Consider the following 13,063-nt stretch of genomic DNA (forward strand, 5'->3'; position numbering starts at 1 on the left):
TGAGTATTTTTATAGATTAAAATACATTTTTCTCATTGTAGTCTTCTACAATGTATTAAGACTGTTGCTAAGAGCAACCTGTCATTGAACTCAACAGTGTAAGGTTGCAATAAAATTTGTATTTGCATCTTCTGAGAGCAAAATTATAACGTAATCATTCTAATGATAATCAGTCCTTCAGTAAATTATTTCTATTATATTCCACTTGAAATTTATCTTCTAAGCATTTGTCTTGTCCAAGTGCTTATATGCACCGTGTATTAACTGAGTTATTAGACAGTGCTTCAGAGCATGTTCCATAACATAAAGAGACATTTTTATTCTATTGAGCTTAAACATGCTACTAAGAGAAGCAACAAGTTTCACAGAGTAGTCTTAGATTACTTTTATGACAGTATTGAACAGTGTAAATATTATAGTTGTTAAAATAAGGGTATGGGGATATTTGATCCAATGAACCATACTGAATAGAATTGCTACCAGGATTCGAAGTAACAGATTTAAACAAGGATTGGGAAGAAGTTAGCTGATTTGCCAGAACACCAAGGTGCAGATGTAACTCACATGCTGGGGTACAGCTACTCTGTAATGAGAAGTTAAATCAGCTGCAAATAAATCTAGACAGATCAGTGCAATTCAGTTTCGTTGTATAAATGGATTTAGTGAACTGTGAAAAAGCAATGCTTGGCATTTGCATTTATGAAAACTTAAGGATGAACACACTGCCAGGGAAAGTGACACGCACCCAGGCTCAGAACACAAAGTTTTATAGGACCAGGGGCATTTATGGCCAAGATGCCACTGGGTTCTGGGGTGCATTTCTGTGGTAGGAATTACACACCTGCCTGTAACAGCTATACCTTCTCAGCTTTCCATGACCAATCCCGAGCAATTCAGCTTAGAAGCAAGAAACAATATGTAAAATACAGCATAAAATTCCAAAGTACAGCTTCATGGTGAAGGAAACAACTGAGCACAGCCCTGCACCCCTCCAGGAGCAGGGAAGTCATTCTCCCTGACTGTCAGACCTGGCAGGGGTAGCTCCTGTCAGCGCACCCTTGTACAACTGCAGCCACCCATTAATTCAACTTGTCCCTCAGTGCTGTGTCATTGCAGTCTCTTGGGTTCCTAGCAAGACAAATCTTGTGAAGATGCCTTAAGTGTCAAGATACAAAGCCTAGGAAAAAAAAGAGGATGCAATTCTAGCTGATCTGCTGTTCCTTTTTTAAGCAGCCTGCTCCTCCCTGGAGAGCTGATTATTCAATTAACGGGGGTTTAATAAAAATTTCCAACTGATTTTTTAATTGTGCAGTACTGTACCTAATAAAATCCTATCTGTTTTTTCCCTAAGCACATGAAAATGACCGGGTTTCCCTTACCTCAACTTTATGCATGCACTGAAGTTGAGGAAGCATATTTTAAGTTTTAAGAGTACCTTTTCAGGTCAGGTGCCTGCAAGGTATTTCTCCACAGCAGTAGAGCTTTCATGCATTTTCTTCATTTTTATTTTATTTTTTAAACTGTTAAGTTTCCCCTTTTGAAATTGATACTGTTACTCAGATTATTTGCAAGAGGTTCATACAAGCACAGGAAGGCTCTAAGATAACCCTCTGAGGCTGACTTAACTGAAAGATGAGATTATCTGGTGGAATGGGGCATCCCTTCGAAAGAAATTAAGACAATTCAGGCTGTAAGACTTTCCTCCTAATGGTAAAGCAGTATTACATTTTTTTAATGGCCTAGTTCTCAGTGTACCAACTTATCAAAGGAAAAACAATGCCATTTACTAAGAAAAGGCAAAGAAACTTAGAATCAGGTCTTTTGTTTTCAGAGCATGAGATGTGCAGTCTGCAGACACATTGAGAGCAGCAGGACATGTTTGCTTCCAAACGCTTTAACCAATCCTCCTCTTTTCCTTAGCCAACATTTTTAATTTCTTCTTTGAAACATTGCCACAAGTTTGACATAAAATGTAAAATATCTGATTGAAACTTGTGCTTAGAAAACCTGAGCTGAGTTCTGAATTATCCACTTTAACACTCCCCTTGGCTTTAGCCTTGTCAGTAGCTTTGCCTGGCTCCAGGATTACTGACTCCTAGTACCTCACAAAGTGGCTATCTGGTACACCTCTGCTGCCACGTGGACTAGCAATTAGCAAGCCTGTTGTCCTCCCCTAGAAGACTTGTTTTAGCAAGGTTTAGTCCAACAACAAACTGAGCTGTAGGGTAGCAAACTACTAATGCTTATTCATACTACACCAGGGATGTCACAAGTGCTCTTACATGTCCCCTCATTACTTTATCTTGTCCTGGGAGTAGCCTTTGCTTCAAGTAATTTCTGGTAGGTTTGTCTTGAGGCAATTTGAGAAGGGTAGAGAACTCTGTAGACTGTTCAGTGATAGGTGGTTTTGGGGTTTGTTAATTTTCACAGAACCATGAAAGAAAGCAAGCATATTTTCAATTTTGCTGACCTTCCTTGAATATACCCTAGAAAGGAGCTATACTTCCCCAGGGAGACTGGTTTTCTAGTTGAAGAAAAAAGGCCTAAAGGTGCTTGAACATATTAAAATTGTATAACCACTATAGCTTTTGTCACTTAAGATACATTATACATGAGTATTCATTTTCAGACTGACCTTTACATTGAAGTCTATGGCACCATATTTCATATTAACATTTCTAGCTAAGGATACGTACTGCTGTTGGTAGTTAAGTGACAGTTAATCAAATACTTGCACACAAGTGCCTTTAAAAGTGATTGATGTGTCAAGGTAGGCCAGTGCTGGTGACAACAGAATCTTAGTTAAATTATGTTATCAACAATGACACAATGTTAAGAGTGAGATACCAGCTTTGCAAAATAAATCAAAAAATTTAGATTCTCTCAGCAGTTATAGATGTATTTGGTTGCATCTATCTTTCAAAGACAGGTATTTTTAAAAGACCATAAAGCCAGAGAACATGATGCATATATACATATGAAATTGTACAGTAGCAAGAGTATAATCCCTTTCTGTTATTTTTTAATAGCAATCTGATAAAGCACACATGAACATTAGGGGGAAAAACAAAACAAACCACCACCAGATGGTAGACCCTAGTCTTTCCCTGGTATCTCTTACATAGTCCAAAGAGTTGCGTCAAAGATGAATTTGGCAGCAATTGTAATATGGATTGCAAACACCCTGGAATCATCATCTCTACCAAGCAGTTATGGTTTTAGTCATCATGACATCCAGTTCCTCTCCTCTGTTCTCCTTCTTAGTTCACCATCTACGTAGTTTACTACTGTGTAAACTTTAAAAGAAAACAAAAGCAGATAATACATAATTGCTTCTGGCACAAACTGAACTGCAAAATCTGTTATTGATAGTGCTTCTTACAGAGCGCCACCCATACAAGCATCTCTAATGGTAAGAAAACCACTCCAGGTCAGCAGTAGTCTTAAAACTGTGTATCCTCAATGCCAGTGCTTGCAGGAACATCATACCAGGTAACCTGTAACCCAGGAGGGAAGGAGTTGTATTCTTTTCCTCATCAGTGGTCTTGTTTGACTGGGGACATGGAGGCACAAAACAAAGCACATCTTATACTTCCCGTGGTGTTACCTGTTACTTCTCACATAAAGACATTGATTGGACTTCTGTGTGGCTACTGGCTATTTACAATTTTTAGATCTGTGTGTCATTACAGTATTTTTGTTATTCTCATTTTAATAATGCTGTGAAGAGTACTCCTGTAGCCACATGCCTATTGACATTTTAACATGTGTTGAATACGTGCAGGATTTGGTTTAGGGCTGCACCATCTGGAGGGCACAGGAGACTGTTTCCTTCCTCATTGCTCAGGAGTGAGAACCAGAATGGGGTGATAGTGCCAGCCTCTGAGTATCATGTCCATGCCACATCATTCCTATGTTTCTATATAAAGATGATAAGTGGTTTACCCTCACATTCTAGTTTAGCAATGACTACCCCCCTACATGACTTCTTGAAATACCAAGCCCAATTCTGTTATCCTGCACCTTCAGCAGTTCATCTGGAGCTAAACTGTAAAGCTCAGCCAGGTCAAGGCTTCTCGGCAACTGAATTTTGTCATCCCAGGTGCAAGAGGCTGCATAACTTGCTCATCCTGTGACAAAAACATGATGGGGAGAAGAGGCAGAGCTACACCGTTGCCTTGGAAAGGGGTAGGGTAGGATAGGAATGGGGACTGTTGCTGCTGGAAGCATGCTGCTTTGGTTCCCCATCAACATCACTCCACCATCCTTATCTGCTAATCACCAATTAGTCAGTATTTCCTTTTTCTTTCCTAAACACAGTTTGTATTCTCCCCTAAGCCAAGATCCCTCTGGCAATTTTACAGTTGCAAGTCATGGCACACAAAACACTCTGCCCAATAAATTCACAATCTAGCTAAAACAATTCACCATTTAGTATAACCGTTCCTTATTAAGATTTGTGGTAGCTTTTATGGATGCTTTGGAGGCTTTGTTAATGGAATACCATTCACCTGGGTATTCTAGCACATCTGAATTGTTCCTTGGATCACAGTTTTTGCATATATGCAGACAATTGGAAATCTTACGGTGTTCCATCAGATAAAATGAAAATTTCAATCCATTTCTGAAGTCTAATTTTCTTTCCTATTTTAGGGCCAAATGAACTGGATTGCAGTCTGATTATGGATTCAGGAGATACTATTTATACAGAATTTGACTTTGAAGACCAGGTAATTTTATGTGTATATGGCCTCTCTTCAGACAGTTTCCTAGTTTACGTACATACCATGCTATACAATTTGTCTGAACAAGATGATGGAACTAAGCCAAAGGGGTTTTTAAGTGCAATATACATCAATTCATGATGCACAGAGGTTGCTTTCTGGTTATGACAAAAAAGTTAATATTATTGTGTTATTAAGAGCCCATATCTTCCATTACTGTACATTGCTGAGTTTCCTCCACAAATTTTAAAATGTTGGCAATGTGGCAAATGGAATTGTTGGAATGCACTGTCAGTCTCCTGTATATTTAAGAAGAGGGAGTAAAATATTTTTCAAAAGAGGGGCATGAAAGTACAAGAAATGTGACATGTAACTAAAACCAAATCATTCTCCCCTTGAAAAAGAAGTCTTCTGACGAATAAAACAACAACAACAAATGCTTACAGTGTGTTGAAACCAGCCTTTTTACTGATCCCATTCTATCCATATGTAAAAACTAAAAGTTGATAGTGTTTTCCTTGTACAAAGGAAATAAAAAGGCTTGGGGGGGGGGGCGCGTGCAAAGAGTTGTATACATCTTTCCCCTCTAATCTTCACCTCAGCACTGGTAAAGCCACATCTGGAGTACTGTGTCCAGTTCTGGGTTTATCGATACAACGTATGGAGATACTCGAGAGAGTCCAGCAAAGGGCCACTAAGATGATGGACAGGGCCATCTCTCCTATGAGGAAAGGGTGAGAGCTGGGAATGTCCAGCCTGGAAGAGAGAAGGCTCAGGGGGGGATCTCATCAATGTGTACAGGAATCTGAAGGGAGGGTGCAAAGAAGGTGGAGCCAGGCTCTTTTCAGTGGTGCCCAGGGACAGGACAAGAGGCACTTGGCACAAACTGAAGCACGGGAGGTTCATGTGGCTTGGATACTGTGCTAAAGATAAGCGTTATTTTTCTTGTTACTGTGCTGTGGATAAGCATTAAAAGAATGACATAATTAAAAAAAAATATTTCTAAAGCTATCTGCCTATCACACCCCCATACCTAAGGGTGTTTTGTATGTTTTGCTTTCTGCCTTTCACTTTTGCACGACTCAGCTTGCACTTTCTTCATGAATACCACAAACACTTCTCTAGATTTGTGAGCAGCTTGGCAAAGAATGTTATTTTGTGTTTCTGTTATCATTCAACTAAATGCAGTTGTGAATTTTCTCACGTCTTTCCTCATTATTCACAGAAGATATCTATTCTTGTGAAATTTTAAAGCTAGTGACAAACTCAGGACCAACAAAACTGAATATTCATTCAGTATCATCCATTTGTTGGTGTTCTTTCACAGTATTCAATGCAATGCTTTACCCTCACCTGCAACATATATTTTAGCCCTATTAATTTCTGTTAATTTCTGATCGTTTTGCTGGTTTTGGCTCAGTTATTTCAGTTTGGCTTAGTTATTTCAGTTTGGCTTTTTTCAAGCAGACAGCTTGCCTCTGTCTCCAAATCCCATTTTAAATCCTATTATTTCATAAATCCCTCTTAAAATATTCTCTGCCCCAGGAAACTCTCTGAAATTTTTCATCATCATTTTTGTTTGACTGTACTACTTCTTTATTGCAGGGTTTAGGCCTTTATGCCCTATAAAGCAGAATGTATATTTGAATCATATTTGGATTATACTGATATTAAATTTTGCATTTTAATGAAATTTTAAATACATTCTTTTAGCAGAGTATGAACACTAAAGAAATTATACTCTTGATTCATAATGTTTGAAATCCTGTTCAAATAATAAGCACAAGTTTTACAGTTACAAAATTAAATAAACAGAAAGAAATACACAGAAATTATACTAATTTATAATTTCAAACTATACGGTTCACTGATGATACATTGCACAGCCTATAAAAGCACTGATGGTAGTTTTGAATGAAGTTGCATGTCGTTCTTACATGAGATCAAGCAAGACAACGACAATGGGACATTATTGTCTTTGTCAATTGAAAATAATCTTTCTGCTGGATGTGGCGGTTAGCTTTTCTCATTATTTTGCCAGACCAACACATTGCCATTCTGGCAAGAGTGCAATACTGTTACCAAACAGAGAAGGAAAAGTAAAAACAGTGCTAAATACCCCTCAAAGAGAAGTACACAATTAAAATGTGGCTAACAAATCACTCTTTTCAACTGCAAGTTGATATCTTTGATACTTATTAATGACATTTAAAAAAATTCTATTACTAATAAATATTTTCATACTGAGTTCATATGAGAAGCCCTGTACAAATATAAAAATATAAAGAAGAAAGCAATTGCAACTAGAAGCCCTTACGATCTAAATTTTGAAATTGCACAAGAAAATATTGTATACAGAAGCAAAGAAGGGAGTGGAGATTACCATAAAGTCATAATACCATCTAGCTACCCAGTCTGAAAACATTAGAAATTACTCTCAGGAAGAAAAGATCAATAACTAAATTCAGGAGTGAGCTCACATTCAAAACCTGAGCTCATTTTGGCTGTGGCAGTGATTTAATACTTCAGTGATTTACCACGCGCTGTTTACGAATTGCATGAACCACCACCAACCTTTACTCGGAAAATCTCAAGTGGAAAAGGAATGTGTGTCTGGATACAAATGTGTCATGAAGTGATGTTATTGCATAGGAAATCTGTCATGAAATGTGGGGGATGAGAAAGCTGGTTTCTAAGCAACCTTACACAGCTGATATGCTAAAAATGGCTGAATTTTAGCAGAACATCTTGGTAGTCACTGAGCAAGAAGAGCTGGGGATTAGAGCAGTACACAACCTGTACTGAAGACAAAGCTGCAGCTGGGGATGAGTATCACTTGGCATAGCTGAAATGGACATAAACAGATACCTTTGCATTTTCTTATTCTTGGAATAAGCCAGGAAAATCTCCAGCGTAAACTATGCCAACAAAGAAGTATCTGGGTTCTTCAGATGTGTGCTGCTTTTTCCAGAAGAACCTCTCTTACTGGCAGGCAGGAGTGAGAAATGAGTGATGTGGTTCCAACTACCAATGTAGCCATCAGCTCATCTAGCAGCGCTCCAAAATACAGCAAAGTGCTTTAAGAAACACTTGGTACCTGTTGTGGAAACAGTCCAAAGAAACACTAACACAGGCTAAGATCTGGCTTTTCTGGAGGAGTGCACAGGGAAAGTTGAATTAAAAACAATTCAGAAAAAGCTTGAGCTTTGTATTGTACATTTTATACATGAATTTAATTAAATGTTCTTTTAACTAAATTAAAAGCAAGTTGATTGTTTTCTGCTGGCTATGCATGAATGCTTCAAGAACTTGGAACACTTGTAATCATTAAGTCCCTACAGCATTGAAAGGCAGGAGGGAAAAACTCACTTTAAAAAATAAACAACAAAAACCCCTCAAAACACCACAACAAAAAACCCCAAACAAACAATTTTTTTTCTCTAAATCACTAAAAACTACTTTTCTGTTCTTTCTCAGATCTGTAGCTGTCAGATTCTGTATTACAGAAGGAATAATCTAGGTTTTTAGAATTACTGCCCAAAATACATTCTTCAAAAAAGTAAAAATAAAAGCAGACAGTACCTCTCATTGAGAACGCCTTGTGGAAGAATCAGCCGAAGTTTTGTGTGGTAGCAATCTCTATAGCCTTTTATAGAGTAATGATTACACTACACATAACCTGATTGAACAACATGAAAGCACAGTAAATTGAGAAGTTTCAAATGCTTTTACCCGCAGGAAGATACCAGGAATACGTTTCCAGCCACTCATTTTTGGGTGCAACAGCATAGCTTCTAATGAGGGAAAGCTTGTGCTTTATAGAATATTCTCAGTTTGCAGAACTGGCTGTCATGACTAGTGTCTGGTTTAATAAGGATTGTCTTTTGCTGCTGGAATGCTCTCAAGTGTGATACAGGTTTTCACTGTGCACTGTGTTCATTTATACCTGCCATTCAATTTCTCAACTTTGCCAGGGAGGCTGTCAATATGATGCCACTTATTTCCAGAGATCAGACAAGTTTTATCTTTAAGAATTGGATTTTTAATTAGAAATCTACCATTTGGCTTATTTCAAGAGCATTCAGGCCCAAAGAGAGTACTGAAAAATTGGCATCAGTGAATCCTGTCAAAGAGTTCCAGAAGAAAAGAGCACCCAATTATTTTCTTGTGAAAACAAGGCTTTCAAGAAAACCTTAGCTAGTCTGAGGAATATTTAGACTAATTAGAGAGAAAGTTAAAACACACAGTCAGACGACTGTAAAGTGAATATACTCTTGAACAAGTGCTTATAGAATTGATAACTTTGAAATTTGGGAAACATGAAAATCAAGTAAACTTCAAGTAAAAACTTCAAAAATATACTTATCCTCTTCTAATATTTGGGGTGTAGTGGGTGGGTGGGAAATACATTTCACAGCTACAAAACATGGTAATGCGTTTTTGTGCCTCAGAGGAAGCTACCAGTCATAACTGAGGCATTTCGATGTCCTTCCAGTGTACAGACTGAATTTACTTATGCATTTAGGTAAATGCAGTGGCATATGAAAAGGAGAGACTGCCCTTTTTTTTCCCCCCAAATGTGTCAAAGACCTAGGAAAAGTAGATGTAAAACAGTCTGAAATATAATAAAAGGTTTTCTGTTCAGCAGTGGCAGCAATCTATTGAATTAAGAAAATTGCATAACCCAATCCTTGCTGCAATTGCAGGATGTTTTATAATTAGAAAATGTGACAGCTCACTTGAAAAGCAACAAGCAAAACCAAAATGAAGTGGAGGAAAAAAGCCCTCAAAAAGACTTAGTCTCATTCTAACGGGGAAACAAGCACTTGATTAAAAGTTGTTGCCATGTGGTGACAATTCTTCCTTCAGCTTGGTGTCATTTCCCACCCAGAGTACATACAAATCTGGGCTTCAGGGGAACAGGAGGAAAGCTTTAAGTGAACTGATGAAAAACAGGCTCCACTGCTACCAAGACTATAACAACATTTCTGGCCTGACTGATTACCATAGCTTGAAACTTAAATATTCAAGAGAGATAATGAAAAGGTCCTAAAAATCTTTTCAATGCAGAAGCAGAATGCAAATATTCCTAAAACATCAGTTTGCTGGCAACAGCAAATAGAAAGCCTTGTTTAACTAAAGCTCTGTGGATTAAACCAAAGACCATATTTCTCCATTTACTATGTTTCATGTCAGTTGTCACCATGTTTTGACTCCTTTTTCTCTACATTGAAGATTAAAGTCATTTGTTTAACCCTTCAGACCATCCAGACAGTTGACATTACAATACAACAAAGAGCAAACTGCATATCTCCATTAGAAGAAGAAATTTTCATTGGGATTTCTAAAGCTACCTCTCAAAATTAGATAAACATTGATTAAATTATTTAAGGGGTCAGATCTACAATGTACTATATTAATGCTTTTTCTTTACTTGAGAACATAAAGAACTTCTGGTATAACAGCAGTTTTATTCATATATGCTGTGCAGCATTAATCGTACCGGTCTTAGTAAAATGACCAGGAGTATCCAGAAGCCATTTTGGCTTTTAATGGTGAACACTTCCATGGTGTCCATTTCTCTTTTGCTGATTGGCAGTGGTATCAATGTGAATAACAGATTCTGGGTCTACAGGGAAACTGATTAAAACAGGGGTACTCAATAGAAAATAAACTCTAGGGAACTCAGAGAATGATTGTGAAACTCTGTTCCCTCAACCTTTGTTTTTGTTAACAGGCACAGAAAGGCGGAGTCCAATCTGGTTTAAGGATATCTGCAAAAAGAGATAATGAATAAGCATCCAAAGAGATGAAAGAGCTGGAGAGGCAGGCCTAGCTACAGAGAAAAGATGTTTAATAGAAATGTACTGAAGTCAATGAACAATCTGTTCAGTTCAAGTTGCCATGGAAACTATCCTATTAAATGCTTTTAAAAAATCAGTTCTAGAAACAAAGTACTACAGTTTGCCTGTTACAAAGTGCTCCCTCAATAAGCTCAAACCAAGTGTATTTGGTGCTTCTATATAATTTCGTAAGGTTGAAAAAATTTTTCTCTTTCAAAATCACCATTGTAAACTGTAGTAAAGGCACATGAAAGAAAGGCTACTGCTTTATTTCCCCCCATGCAAACCATGGCGAAACGGGCAAGAAAAATTGCTGTAGACTCAGTCTGCATTTTTTCTTTGGAATGCCAGAAACAGTTGTTTGCTCCTACTTTCACAGACATTACTTGGATTTACTTTCTGGTGATACAGATAGTAAGGGGGAACTGAACCGCCAAGGTTTGAATCCCCATTTCTTTTCTGATTTTGAAAAGTTGCTGCCTGCAGCTCTGGTCAGCATTACAGGGCACGAGGACTCAGTTACAAGGATGGTGAGCTCACACAAGTTACTGGAGATTTGAACAACAGTGACAACATCACTCTTCAAGGTGTGCTGCATTTATGCTCTAATGAATACTTTTGCAGCAACTTAGGAACCCTCCTCTCTGTAGCTGTGGAAGGTGTCTGTAGAAAAAAAAAGCATTACAATTTACAGTATCTCAGTTTTCTGGGCCATAGCACTAGGATAGTGGACCTCCTTTCCTCACACCAGCTCACCCTTCTGCTGGCAAACTGAGGCCTTATCCTTTCATGCACAAAGTATAACTACAGCTAAATTTACGAGTTCTTCTTTTTACATGTCTGTCTTTACAGCCTGGAGAACCTGCATAATTCTTGGGGAATATCAGGCATCCCACACAGCTGATGGAAATAGGATCCACATCAGAACATTTCTTATTGCATCTAAAGCTGATAAAGAAATGCAAAGGTGTATTTTAAATCTCTACCTCCTAGATTTAGACACCTTACTCAGGGCTGTGGTCAAGTTCTGTAGCCTAGCATCCGTAAAGATAACTACCAAAAGATCTTAAAAATATTTGTAGCAGCAATTCCTATATTTTGAAGCACTGAAGAAACAGCCTTTTATAAAACATACTAATATTTCTTAATCACTGTCAAAGTACATACTATAGATTTTTATATTTACATATTAAACTGGTGATTGCAAGAATGCTATTTTACTATATGAGATGCAAAACTGCTCTTTAAATAACTTGTTTTTAGTACACTGAAGCAGAAGAGTGGCTTCTCTGGGAACATTGGAAACACCTGAAAAAACCCAAACAAACACCTCTATGTATTTTCAGGAAACCATGCATTTCCTGCTTGGTGTCTTTTTACTCCTTAAGTATCCCGTGGTTGTGCAGTCAACTTTAGTCAATTTGGGCTTAAATACCAGTCATTAGGAGTGAAAAGTGGACTAGTTTTAGAATTTGTTCACACTAGTGGATCTCAGATCAGTGGACTATTTTTTCTTCCCATAGTTAAATTCCTAACAGAGTAGTTTATAAATACTGTAAAAGTCCCTTATTGAAAGTTATAAAACTACCTAATAAAGCATAAATAGGTGTTCTAGTAAACCTAGAATATGCATGGTCAAACGTTAAGCAGAGAATATCTTTGAGAGGTAAAATCTGAGCATAGCTGTCAACTTTTATCTTAATAGCAGCAAATCATAGGATCTGAGGCCACATGCTGGTCTTATTTTTACAATACCCTATTCTTGTCCTTCTCTGTGCCAAGATCTTTTTCTTTTTGGAAATTGAATTGAGAGTAGCCTGCAGAAAAGTCTTTTTCATCTGAAGGTTAAAAAAACAACCAAATAAAAAAACCACAGAAAACCCCCACCAAACCAAAAAACCCCAAACCACTGAAATCCAGCTCTCAGAAGGCAGTGCAGTTCAGGGCAGAAAAACTGCATATGGTGCCGATGGTGTATGATCTAAGGGATCCATTCATTAGGATTGTCATTAGCCGTCTAAAAAAGCTGCTAAGCACCGCTGAGTTTGCAGTTCGAATGTGCTGGAAGGTCCCCTGCTGCACTTCTTTGCTGCAGTGGTTTGATGTAACAGGATTTATACCAAGCAGCATAAATACTTCACATAGAGAAGAATCATTTAAGGAGTCATGGTGATTTACAGAAAAGAAGAATGCCAGAGAAAAAATAGTGCTAAGTTCTGGGAAGAATTTTGTAGAATTTGTACTGGCAACTTTCTATAAATATAGATCTACTGAGAAGTAACTGAATACTGTCAGAAGTATTTTAGAATGAGCAATAGATAATAACTATGCACAGATAATACAGATGTTGAGCATCTCAAGTGTCTTCAAAACACAAAGATATTCAAAAATCAAGCCCCAGTTCTTCTTCAAGTTAGATGTGGTGCTGTCCCCTCTAGTTCAGCCTTTTAAACTTAATATAAAAATTGCAAATGAAGTATTTGGGTTACTAAAATG

The 13,063-nt window shown here is 37.7% G+C and overlaps 1 protein-coding gene across 1 annotated transcript in view; it reads left to right on the forward strand.

The window, feature by feature from the left end:
- The window catches only part of AK5 (adenylate kinase 5), a 99,978-nt gene that overhangs the window by 53,668 nt on the left and 33,247 nt on the right, over positions 1 to 13,063 (forward strand). The window contains exon 8 of the mRNA XM_056355901.1: positions 4,654 to 4,730. Within this exon, the coding sequence (XP_056211876.1) occupies positions 4,654 to 4,730 (77 nt within the window). The remainder of the gene's footprint in view (positions 1 to 4,653; positions 4,731 to 13,063) is intronic.

Source organism: Falco biarmicus, chromosome 11 (assembly GCF_023638135.1).
Source record: "Falco biarmicus isolate bFalBia1 chromosome 11, bFalBia1.pri, whole genome shotgun sequence".
Taxonomy (NCBI): Eukaryota; Metazoa; Chordata; class Aves; order Falconiformes; family Falconidae; genus Falco; species Falco biarmicus.